Consider the following 12,763-nt stretch of genomic DNA (forward strand, 5'->3'; position numbering starts at 1 on the left):
ACAAGCGCCGATGCGTTACTTAAACGACTTGGCGAAGAAAAACGTGAAAGAATTGCGCAAACATTCCTTCAATAAGAAACTGTTCAAATATTACGTTTATTTTAATAAAAAAATATCAATCCGCACAAAAATCATTCGTTCTTTTATTTACAATTTGCAAGTGAAATCAGCGACTAATCCCCCTAATTGAAATATTTATGTTTATTTTAACTTTCATCGATAGAAAATTACATATGTGAATATAACACTCTTACAATTTTCATAACTTTTATGTATGGTAATCATTAAAGTGTTCCTTCAATACGAAAATGTTTAAATACTCAAGTTTTTTTTCATAAAAAATAGCAATCCGCACAAAAATCGTTCGTTCTTTTATTTACAAATTGCAAGTGAAATCAGCGACTAATCCCCCTAATTGAAATATTTATGTTTATTTTAACTTTCATCGATAGAAAATTACATATGTAAATATAACACTCTTACAATCTCATAACTTTCATGTATTGTAATCATTAAAGTGTTATTGAAGAAGTGAAATATTCTTTAACTTCAAATGTGTGTTAAAATCATGGAGACTACATTTTCGGCACAAAAATAGTTCGTTCTTTCATTTACAAATTGCAAGTGAAATCAGCGACTAATCCCCCCTAATTGAAATATTTATGTTTATTTTAACTTTCATCGATAGAAAATTACATATGTAAATATAACACTCTTACAATATCATAACTTTTATGTATTGTAATCATTAAAGCGTAATTGAAGAAGTGAAATATTCTTTAACTTCAAATGTGTGTTAAAATCATGGAGACTAAATTTTCAAGCACCAAACTTTATTGTTTCATCAATGTCTTAATCATTTTTGGAGGAGAAAAGTCTTTCGAGCAACTCCATTTTTTCTCGATGCCTTCTTTCTTTACCGGCTTCTTTAGCTTCGTGAATTTTAATCAGCGTTGCTGATAAAGGGTCACTTCTCTTTTTTCTTGGATTGCATTTCTGATTATTCTTGTTAATAATAGCCTTATTGATTCCCCTTAACACTTCCGCTTCGCAACTATCATCGTTGGAAGGATATATTTCGTTAATTGCTTCTTGAAGGTTTCGGGCTGAACGTGATGACGTTTTATTATTTCCATCAACATAACGTTTTCGTTTCTTAATAGTTTTGTATCTGGTTTCACATTGCGACCAGTTTTTTGTTTGACCCAGAATGGCTTCGATATCTTGGCTTATTTTTAACCACATTGCTTTTTTGTTTTTGAATTCTTTCATGGGGCCTACGTTCTTCATGTACGTTTCGTATTGGTCCATTAATAATCTCGATTCTGGTTCGCTCCATTGAGTCCATTCGTTTCCTATAAGTTATTGCAAAACAAATAGGGGAGAAATACTACTTTACACTAGATTTATATGTAAGGAGCGTAGTATTTATATAAAAAAGTGTATGTCATAGTGTAAAGTTAGGTAGAAATGAAGTTCACACCGATTGCACCTCGGAGGAACTGGCTTGACGACGCGAAAAGAGGGTGTGACATGCTCGGTAGGATAAGTTACCCACTATGTTTTAGTTTACTTGGGCCTAAGATTACAGCGCTATCTATCGCATTCCTCAGTTTTAGCACCATCGTGTGTGTGAACATTCAATAAAACTTCACTATAGAGCTATCTCAGAACCCTTATTGTGACGTCACCCATGTTATTTGCCCATAGAACCAAAGTGGTACCAAACATGGCCGCCCACTGCCAAAGCTAAGTCTATGACGTTTTAAATAGGCACTGCCGTCACAGCTGAGATAGCTCTATTGTGGCCACTAGATTTCACCTGAGGAGTAGGTCCACGCTAACGCGTCGCGAACTTATGCTGGGTGTTTTAAACTGCCAACCATGGGTGCAAGACCTCCGTGTCACATCCTCTTGTTTTGATACCCATATTGGTTTCATCTTTCCAATACATTTAACCTACCAATAGGGAGCTAACAACTGGCTAGGAGGAAGAGATAGTCTGACGTCACGCAGTCCCTCTCTGGTTGGAATTTTTGCGCGTAGAATACTGTTTCCAACAATTAGGGGGATGAAACTACAGTAAGAGATAGAAGGGTGTGACGTTTCAGGGTCAGAACTGTTTGCTCCCTATAGAGCTATCTCAGGTACCGCTCTGTACTGCTTGCCGCCACTTTGGAAGTAAGGGGAGGAGCTACTTTAAGCCACCCCTTGGGCCTCTCCCTATAGGGCAATGCTCCTAAAAATGGGTTGGCATCCCCTATGGCCCTCACCATTGGACATATTGCCTCTTAGTTCTTGGAAAAACTGCTTGAACAAAGAAGCTGGCCTGAGCTGTAGGCTATGCCCTTGCCAACTCTGCAGCATAGAAGAGTGGCGGTAGAGAAAGGATTGTGTCCCACTCTCTGGGTGTGCTTTAATGCAAGGGGTATTGCACTATGCACACCCTGTAGGGGATATTACACTAAAGAGATAAAGGCGGGTTGTTGACTTACGTAGGACTGCCATTACTCTACGTCAGTTGTTTGTTATCTTCTGGTGAATTACAATTATCACTGCTCTATCTTTTGGTGATCCGAAGCAGCACTATTATCTTACTTCATCACATCTGATGATCAACTCATCAGTGATAACACTACTATTTATGAAAACTTTAAATTTTATTACTTAGAATTAAATTGTATTTTTATCTATTAGTGTTATGCACAGGTGCAATCAATTCAAAACTAAATTTTGACACTATTTTCATTTGAAATAAAATTCATTAAAATAAACAACACCACACAAGTCAACCCGGGCGAGTGGCGACTGCTACAACGATTCAGTTCAGTTCAGCTTACATCCAAGATAATATAAGGCAAAGTTCCTGGAGGCTGAAGTCTGCTTACGTTTCTGGTACTATTTAAAGCTGATAAAAATTTACGTATTTATAAACAAAGAAATTTAAAGGAATTAAATGTTATGTTTTATAGTTTAGTACTTTCCCTTCATAAATAACATAAACTATTTAAATTAAAAACCAAAGGAGCCAGGTAACAAACTTTTTGTTAAAAAATTAATTGCATGCTGTATTCTTTATGTTGGGGTGGCTGAAGGCCAGTCTTGGAAATAGCACAGGTCCACAGGTCAAAAACCAGTTTATTAATTGCTCGGACCAGTTTTTTTATTCAAAATCCGGGGGTTACTGGTCCTTGGGACCAGTTTATTAATTGAGAATTTTTATGAAAATTCAGGAGGGACCAGTTTAAAAATTCTAGACATTATAAATTTCTACTCCATGGATATAGTCTCCTAGCCTTGATATTTTCTAATTCTTTCCTTCCTTGCTACAACCACTGCCCACTCGATCACGCTTTGGCTTCACACGCTTTGCTATAGATTATAGAAGCCCCTCCACACAATGTTTTTCCTATGTAAAAGCGCGTGTTGGTAATTTTGAGCTTTTTCGCTCGAAAAATCCAAGGAGCCAGCTTTTAACATGACCGGCTATGGGAGGAACACCGTTATTTTGCCCTAATTTTGAAACTATTGGCGCAAACCTCTTGAAATTTTAAAGAGATGTGAAAAAACAACGTTTGCTATGTTTTGGAAATTTTGAAAAGTTTCCCTTCTTTTTTTTTGTATAAATATTAGAACGAAAATTAGCCCTACTTAAAGGGCTTGGTCTTGGAACGGTTTAATAAGTTTTTCCGTTTCACTTGTTCGAATCTCTTGAAATTTTAGTGAGAGGCACATTGAACGGTTTTAAGTTATGATGCAAAGTTTCGAAGTTTTCAAAGAAACAATTCACTTCCAAAAAATTCATTAAAATTGTGCTTGTGCATAATCCTACAACCTATTTAGTCGCTTAGGGAAATTTTAGGAAAAGGACTATTCGTTTTAAAAGCTCGAAATTTTCCACAATAATTTAAAACCTTTAAATATGCCTTTCACTAAAATTTCAAGAGACTCGAACCAGTGAAGCTGAAAGAAACAAATTTAAACTGTTTGAGACTAAGCCATTAAATTATGGTTCATTTTCGTTTTAATGTTGTTACAAAAAGCTTTGTAAGAGAAAAACTTTGCACAAAAATACCAAACATTATTTTGCAAATCTCATTAAAATTTCAAAAGATTTCAACCAGTATTTTCAAAATTAGGACGGAAATGTTAAGAGTTAACTCTGATTTTTGACATAATTTTGCATCTATAGCCCGATCGAGTGGGCTGTGCGTCAACGAAATACTCCCTTAATTTTTCAATAGGATTAGTAAAAAATAAATTAGGGATAGGGTCACTGGTCCCAAGGACCAGTTTAATATTGTAGACGCTGGGGGTCACTGGTCCCGAGGACTAGTTTCAAAAAAATCCTTATTTCCAAGACTGCTGAAGGCCTTAGCCTATTGAAGAAATGGCGCTAAATTCAAAACTTATTAAAGAATATGGCAGTCTGTTGTTAAGCCTTTTCATTTAGTTATTTTTGATATTATTTTTATGTAGTATAGTGTAGCCTTGTTAATAGGAAAAACTTGTCGCCTGTTGTAGTCCCGTTTGCGAGGAAAATTATAGTGAATAGAGCTATCTCATTTGTGACGTCAGTGCCTAAGTAAAACATCAGGGCTTAGCTATGGCAGTGGGCGGCCATGTTTGGTACCACTTTGGTTCTATGGGCAAATATCATAGGTGAAGTCACACTAAGGCTACTGAGATAGCTCTATTAGTAATCTTAAGGGAAATTCTGGGAGCAGGAGTAACAGAGGGGAAACCAGGGGTTCATGCTGCGCGCTAGAGCTAACCCTAGATGAGAGCGATTCAAATAATTTACCAGCTATATATAGGCTGTATATCCCTTCCTCTGGGGGCGCTTTTCTAAGAGGGGATACTGGTGTACGCGCTCAGTAGGTGGATAACACCGAGGGGGCGGGGGGCAAGCCGGCAATATGTTTGGTTTGGTCAGGGAGCAATATTTTTGTGCTCACTGGTTTGGTTAGGCTTATATTTAGACTTCGTTAATCGGAATGGGGCGGGGTAAATTCCCACTTTCTAACATGGATAATAAACACCAGGATCAGAAGGTCGGGGGAGAGCTGGCCGCGCTTTGGTACTAACTTCGTGCCGCACATAAGCGGAAGTCAACCGCAGAAGTTTGGCATGCGCCCCCCCGCCGCCCACACATGCGCGGCAAAGAGCTATTCACTACGGAAGGCCTACCTTACGATCCTTCTCTTTATTATCTATGTTTCTAGCCACACGAGCTCAGAGATAGAAGGGCATGACGTTAGCATACTTAGAACTGCCATCGCTCTATTGTATAAATTCATAGGGCCCATTCATCAAATTATGGCGCTATGGCTTGAAGAACCACCATCTTTGCGTCAAGCAGCAATACACCAAATAAGCAAATCCTTATGGATATCATACCACCTAAAATACACTCCAAAGGAGTACTCGCGCTTTACTGACACTCGAACCTATTCGCAACTGGTGCACTTTGAAACCCAACTCCAAAATGTGCCCTATAAGATGAAAATGGACATTGTTTCCACGTTCCTATTTCTAAACTGGGAGCTAAAGTTTTGGTTGGATGAACATGACTTTTTGCGGCCAACCGTGTCATTGTTACCCTTACTTCGATGGACTGCCCATGGTCATATCGATGGCGAGAAAACGGCTCTAGCAATCGTTAGAAGCCAAGAGTTCGATAGTGGTCTTAGATTCCGTTTGGCTTGCCTTCATTGCTTAACCGACTACACAAGTCGACATTTTAATCCGTATCGTTCCAACGGATATGACGCGTTAGAATTAAAACGAGGATTTGGAGATCACGTTTTAACTCCGTATTGGAACGCTTTTCATGGAGCAAACAAATCTCAAAGATCCAAATTACGACAAGTAATTTCATAACTTTATAAGATATGTTCCCTAAGTATATATGACACTACCTATACTTCGTAATGTTAGTCATACTGAGAGCTAGTTCGAGAACTACGCGAGAATTGTGCGACTACACGCGGTTTTGCAGTACATCTTCATATTCAGTCTGTACTAAGCCTTTGACAGCACCAAAACCAGGCGTCGCTTACGAGAATCTATGACGTTTCACCATGGATAAAGAATGCGCGTGAGGAAATTTGTTTTCACGCTATAGGATAAGCAACTCCCTATCTCGAATGACAGCTTATTCTGAATATACTCTGTTACAACATCGGTTGTCAGCACGCGCAAAGCTAGGTCTCTATGTAACCTAGCTTTGTGCGTGCTGACAAGAGACGAAAAACTTACGGAATTTCAGGATTTAAAATATCCGCGAGTTTTTTAGCTAGAGTGCACGGGCCTCTAGGCCTTAGTTTTAAATACGTGTAGTAGGCTGTAGGCAATTTCACACGTTTTTGAAACTAAGGCCTAGAGGTCCGTGCACTCGAGCTAAAAAACTAGCGGATATTTTAAATCCTGAAAATCCTGAAGCTTTACGTCTCTTGTAAGCACACACAAAGCTAGGTTACATAGAGACCTAACTTTACGCGTGCTGACAACCGATGTTGTAACATAGTATATACAGAATAAGCTGTTGTTCGAGATAGGGAGTTGCCTATCCTATAGCGTGAAAACAAATTTCTTCACGCGCATTATTTATCCATGGATTCACCTTCACTTATGGAACATATCTTATGAACTTATGTTTTACTTATCCTTCCCCAAAAAAATCACGTACCTTTCAGGATGCGGCAAAATTCGGTGCATACGCCTCATTTTCGGCCCTGAAATATTTTTGGGTCGATTTGACAAAAGAACTAAAAGAAGAAATAGTTGTGCAACTAATTTATGGTCGCCCAGCAGAATACTACAAAGCCCTAATTTTCCTCATGAACAAAATAATCGAAGAACGACTGCAAATTGCTGACGAAAAGATATACGTCCAAATTTTGCTCAAGTTCACCGAATTACCGTATTGCCGATACTTTTGGAAACTTCACCAACAGTTGATGGACACTAATCATATCCTGACCAAACGGGATTACTACAAGATATTCCATAGTATCGGTCGTAATTACTTCCTGGCTTGTGACGTTGTCAACGTTCAAGAAAACGGACATTTGGAAGATTTAGTTAAAAACTATGGGAAAAATTTCCTGCACTATTTCTGGAACCATATTCCTCTGAGTTACAAAGTTGACTTATTGGGGAATGAGCGTTTAGTCGACATGATTGACTTATTGTTTCAAGATGAACATTATTTCCAAGCTTTGTTGGAGTGTAAGAAGAGGTCATTGTGGCAATTACCTATAAATGATTAAATGGTAAATTGTTAATCAGCATAAACTGTAACGACTATGTAAATATTATAATAAAAAGTGTCTTTGTGGACAAAGACTAAAACAGTGCAATAACTGATTCCATGTATCAGATATTGAAATGTTTCAGTTTAAAAATTATTTATCTTCGTTTTTTTTTTATCACAGGGCTCCCACAGAAATTTCTTAAAATAATAGTGAAAAAAGAGACCTTTCAAGGTAAAAATAGGGTAAAATAAGGACCAAATTCTTGGAAATAGGAACCAAATAGAGACCAATTCAAAATCAAAATTAGATCTTTATTTGTACGGAAGTATCACAAAAATAGTTGGGAAACCAAAATAAACCTCTCCGAGCCAAGACGAATTTACTTTCTAAACACAGTTCCACCAGCCAATGAGAAAAACCGGAAACACATAGTTCAAATTGGCGAGATATTGCCAAGGTCATTTGTAAAGGTTAAAGCGTTCAATAATTCCCTGTGGATGGAGTGAGAATAGTTTTACTGTTGCAAAAAATTTTAGATGGAATATTAAAAACCGGGAATTTTTGAAAATAGGGTGGTTTAGAGACCAAATGGCGATTTTAGGGTGGTTTAGAGACCTACCCAAAAAGTAGAGACTTTTAGGTATTTTAGAGACCAGATGGGAGCCCTGTTATCAACAAAATGTCTTTTTCCCAAAATATTTTATCAAAACAGCTTGTCAAAGCATTACTATATAACAAAACACAGCTACGGATGGACCCCTACTACAAAAGTTCATAAGATATATTCCATAAGTTTGTCACTGGTTACTGTACGTGAGCTTGTCATGAAGAGAAGTAGGTGAAACGTCATAGATTCTCGTAAAGCGACGCCTGGTGAGGCGCTGTCAAAGGCTTAGTACAGACAAAATAGGACGATGAACTGCGTAACCGAGTGTAGACAATTCTCGCTTATCGTTCTCGAACTAGTTCTCAGCCAGTCTCTGGCATTACGAAGTATATGTAGTGTCATACTTATGGAACATATCTTATAAACTTATGGTAATAGGTGTACAGGATATTTAGATACGTTTGAACCGAAGTGATGCGTGGCTAACTGTTTGTTACTATGAAAGGTAAATAAAAATAACATAAAAAGAGACAGTAACGTAAAGAACACGTCGCCTGGGCCTCTGAGTCTATATGTTGGGGAAATCTTGCTTATGAATTCAATGCCAACGCGAGTACTCGGAAAAACCGAAATGCATTTACCACCAGCTTTGCACAACGAAATCTATAATCACCAATAACTAAAAAATTTCAAATACGTCGAATGAATCGAAAGACGAGCTACTTTCATTGGATAGATAGGTAAGAGGCAACATTATAAAGTAGAGCGCTGATTGGTCGACTTTGTAAGCGACACTTCACGTTGTAAATATCATACTGTGCACTACGAAAGATTATCCAATCTATAGTGCCACACACACACTGTTGTTTCTATATGCCTTTGATTATTAAGAGTCAAAGCTCGAAATTATTTACATAGTGCAGTAACCTTAAAAAACAAACACCTGTTTTGTTTATCGTAAACACGACAAGTTGAGGATACCAAAATAATACTACTCCGAGTCGAGAGATTTAGTAAGCATGTGCTGAATTAAAACAAATTGGTAGGCTAGAAATTTCTCGTCACCCTATAGCCGATCGCCGCGTATATTCTAAAGCATAGCGCGGGTCCAGTGGATCCCCTACTAGGTGACTTTCCTCCTGAACTCCGGGTTTAGCTTGGCGTAGGCTAGTGAACGGGATTTATAAGTGCACGTATAATATCTCCAAACTGGAGTTTGTATGGAAAGTCACCTTGTAGGGAATCCACTGGGCCCGAGCTTTGCGTTAACCCTAACGATGATGAAGAAGTAGAGACCAATTATGGTGGTATTCAGATTGGCGTCTATGAGGGATAGAAAAAGACCAGAAGATGGTGGTGTTAGAAGCCAATAAGTACAGATTGGCGTCTATGTGGGATAGTCAAAGACCAGAAGATGGTGGTGTTAGAAGCCAATATGTACAGATTGGCGTCTATGTAGGATAGACCAAGACCAGAAGATGCTGGTGTTAGAATACTATGAGTACAGATTGGTGTCCATGTGGAATGGAATGCAAACTAGGCTGATGAAGAAATAATGGTCAATAGAAGTGTGGATTGAACTTAAGTTAGATAGCTGACTTAGATATTGATTTTCCAAATTTCTGTAAGCCGTGAATTCGGTACACTCCTTTGCTCCTATTTGCAAACTGTGAACACGGTCATGGACAGAGTCACGGCTTGATTCACACAGACACACATACATATAACAGACACACATACATACACATACACACACATACACGTCCGGTGTAATACCTCTCCGTGACGTCATCGTCACTCAGAGGGGTAAAAATAATTCGTATTGCCATCCGATAATCCTCAATTGGTTTGTATTAAAAAGATTCAGTTAGAACTATGAAAGTACGCCGATATTTCAAACCCAAAACGATATTTTTGTTAACAATCATTGTTTTTATCGTTATACTATACTTGATGACCGTTAATAATGGTATGTTTTCATGGTTTTTACTTTTCTAAAATCATTCACCACTTCTTAAATTTGAACTTTTATTCTCACGCGTGTATCTGAAGAAACCACCTTAAATCGAATCAAAATTGAGGTATCGTTAACAATACCAGAGAATCGAACGAGGATATACGCTTTAGAAACATCCAGCAAAAATGACCTTAACTACGTACAAGCGTGTTCATTAGAGTGCGCTGCTAAGTTGAATTCCAACATGGATGTTGTACTCCTTATGCGTGGTATGGATGAAACGACATTGCAATCTCGAACCGTTAAAGAATTATTGTCTTATAATAACTTCAAAATCGAGAAAATGAACGTATCTCAAATATTGTCTGACACAAAGTTAGAGAAATGGTACCTTAGCGCTGAACGAAGTAAAAGTCCTTATCAATTGGAACACTTGTCCGACGCATTGCGATACGCGGTCATTTATAAAAATGGTGGAATCTACATGGATCTCGATGTATATTTCTTGAAGTAAGTAATATCACAAGTTCATAAGATATGATCAGGGATCCATGTAATTTTAGAAGCAGGAATAGAGAACGTTTTTATGACGTTGCTGTCGGGAACGGCGAAAAATACTCAATTCCTTTTTAGCTCTGTCGCTATGACCCGCCTCTTCTTTCATACACCCGTCCCGCGGAAGGGGGTCGTGGACTTTGACGAGCGCCCAAATTACCCTGTTCTCTATTCCTGCTTCTCAAATTACATGGATCCCTGATAGTTTGTCACTGGTTGCTGAGAGCTTGTGATGAAAAGACGTCGGTGAAACGTCATTGAATCTCGTAAAGCGACGCCTGATGAGGCGCTGTCAATGGCTTAGTATACTGACTAAATAGGAAGATGGACTGCAAAATTAACCGAGTGTAGTCAATTCTCCCTTGTCGTTCTCGCACTAGCTCTCAGTAAGTGTCAAGCATTACGAAGTAAAGGTAGTATCATACTTATGGTAACATCATTTCCAATATGTGTTGTTGCACAAATAATAAAATTATTTTTTAGAGCACTTCAGTTTTCGAATAACTTTATTGCATTATCACGGACGTCAGATGGAGGTTACTTGCCTGAAAACCATTTTTTCGGATTTAAAAGTCCAGGACATCCTGTTCTCGACTTGATTATTTCGAGATTCGAGTCCGAATACGTACCCACCGATTATTTGAGAAATGGGCCGAAGCTCTTATGGACTGCGGCAGAAATTTATTGTTTGGGCAAAGAAGTAACCATTGAATCCTACGCGTTGACTATTCCTGATGTGCTAAAGAGCGATTGTGACGTCAAAGTGGAAGTTAGTAACAATACAAAAGTTAATTCGTTTCGATTTGTAATCCCGTATTTTGGTGATGTCAACTTTGGACGCCGTTACGGCGAAGGATTAGGAAACCATCATCACGCGAGAATGCACATGGTCGGAATGATGCCCGTAATCAAAGGTGTAAAATCACCTTTTGTTCACTTAATGTCGTTCAGTTGTCCTAAAATATACTCTATCATATCAAATTTTGAATTTATTGTTCCAATTAAAAACTCAACATTAAATTTTACCTTGAATTAAAATGGGTATCTAATGTCTCTCTCATCTACTTATCTAAGCTTTAGATGGGACCAGTGGGACCCATGAAAATGTACTTTGAGGGATAGATTTAATTTTAGAAGTAGGAATGGAGAACAGAGTAATCTGGGCGCGCGTCAAAGTCCCGGACCCCCTTCCCCGGGAAGAGGGGTATGAAAGAAGAGGCGGGTCATAGCGACAGAGGTAAAAAGGAATAACGTATATTTCGCCGTCCCCGTCAGCAACGTCATCAAAACGTAGTTTAAGTGAGCCAATAAGATAATTTGAACTTTTCGTTACGTGTTGGAGGGAGGGGCTCTATAGAGTAATGGCAGTACTACGTATGCAAACGGCATACCCTTCTATCTCTTAGCTCAGTGTCATGCCCCTACTGGGCGCGTACAGTATCCTCTCTTACAAGAGCGCGCCCAGAGGGAGGGATACACAGTTTACACCCCTCTCTACCGCCATTAGTCTATACTGGGCTATGAGTCGGACTGAAGTAAATACTAACCATCCTCCATTCCTACTTATAAATTAAATCTACCCTTGGTACTTCTTTATACATATGTGTGATATTCTGTACGTAAAATTATATTTTGTATACATGTTCAGCATATTCTGTAGGTGTTTTTCAAATCCGTTTACATTTTCGGATTGAGGTTATGTTGTTTTCATGTTTACCTATCTCGGTGAGATATTCTAACGGTACAGTGCACCGATAGTCCGATACGTGACTGACGCTAGAAAAATAGCAGTTCGCGCCACTTAAGCTAATGTTAACTATAAACTAATCAATATTGACCATCATTGATTACCAATAAGGAACTATATAATATTTTTTCTTACGCTATTACAAAAAAGGCCAATACACAACAGAGCTCTGTTACTCGAAGTTACGTATAAAGCTACAATGGAAGAACAAAAGGTAAGAAAAAATCGTTCCTTTACTAATAGATTTAGCTGCCATGTTCTATGGTTACGTAATAAAAAATCACTCATTGTTCGGTCTTAATCAAACGTGCACTCTTCTGTTATAACTTCAATTTCGTTAAGTCTAATTTCACAACACGATGTGCGTGCAAAGCCTTAAAGGGTAGTGGTTATTATGAAACAATCTATTTTTATCTAGATAGTACTTTAGTAGCATTGTGCCATGGATATGTATAGGCCAAAAGGCTGGTCATCTAATATGCGATACACTGGCGGATGTGAGGTGCCTCTAAATTGAGTCAGTAGTAGCTAGGTCCTGTGGAAAAAATAGGAACTAAAGCGCTATGGAGAGTTCCGAGTGGCGAGTTTGACCCAACCAACAAATCTTTTGAATTTTTATAACGGCTCAGATCTCGAGC

The 12,763-nt window shown here is 38.3% G+C and overlaps 3 protein-coding genes across 4 annotated transcripts; 2 read left to right on the plus strand and 1 right to left on the minus strand.

The window, feature by feature from the left end:
* Positions 1-816: 816 nt before the first annotated feature.
* LOC149618724 (uncharacterized) lies at positions 817-2,820 on the minus strand. The gene is made up of 2 exons (XM_089855623.1): positions 2,496-2,820; positions 817-1,355 (listed from the first exon to the last, which is right to left on the minus strand). The coding sequence occupies exons 1-2, from the start codon at positions 2,506-2,508 to the stop codon at positions 853-855; spliced, it is 516 nt and encodes a 171-aa protein (XP_089711749.1). The 5' UTR covers positions 2,509-2,820; the 3' UTR covers positions 817-852.
* Positions 2,821-2,867: 47 nt separating this feature from the next.
* Positions 2,868-7,356, plus strand: LOC149618725 (uncharacterized). Of its 2 annotated transcripts, none has more exons than XM_089855621.1 (3): positions 2,868-3,032; positions 5,303-5,871; positions 6,699-7,356. In XM_089855621.1, exons 2-3 carry the CDS (start codon positions 5,320-5,322, stop codon positions 7,272-7,274), a joined length of 1,128 nt encoding a protein of 375 aa, XP_089711747.1. In that variant the 5' UTR covers positions 2,868-3,032; positions 5,303-5,319; the 3' UTR covers positions 7,275-7,356. The 2 variants fall into 2 exon arrangements, with proteins under 2 accessions (XP_089711747.1, XP_089711746.1); XM_089855620.1 differs by having other exon boundaries at positions 2,869-3,032; positions 5,226-5,871.
* A 2,385-nt stretch (positions 7,357-9,741) lies between these two features.
* LOC149618726 (lactosylceramide 4-alpha-galactosyltransferase-like) lies at positions 9,742-11,414 on the plus strand. The gene is made up of 3 exons (XM_089855758.1): positions 9,742-9,835; positions 9,919-10,333; positions 10,862-11,414. The coding sequence occupies exons 1-3, from the start codon at positions 9,742-9,744 to the stop codon at positions 11,412-11,414; spliced, it is 1,062 nt and encodes a 353-aa protein (XP_089711884.1).
* The last annotated feature ends 1,349 nt before the right edge of the window (positions 11,415-12,763 follow it).

Source organism: Phalangium opilio, unplaced genomic scaffold (genome assembly GCF_054372755.1).
Source record: "Phalangium opilio isolate 3A_F unplaced genomic scaffold, DU_Popi_V2 ptg000209l_1, whole genome shotgun sequence".
Lineage (NCBI taxonomy): Eukaryota > Metazoa > Arthropoda > Arachnida > Opiliones > Phalangiidae > Phalangium > Phalangium opilio.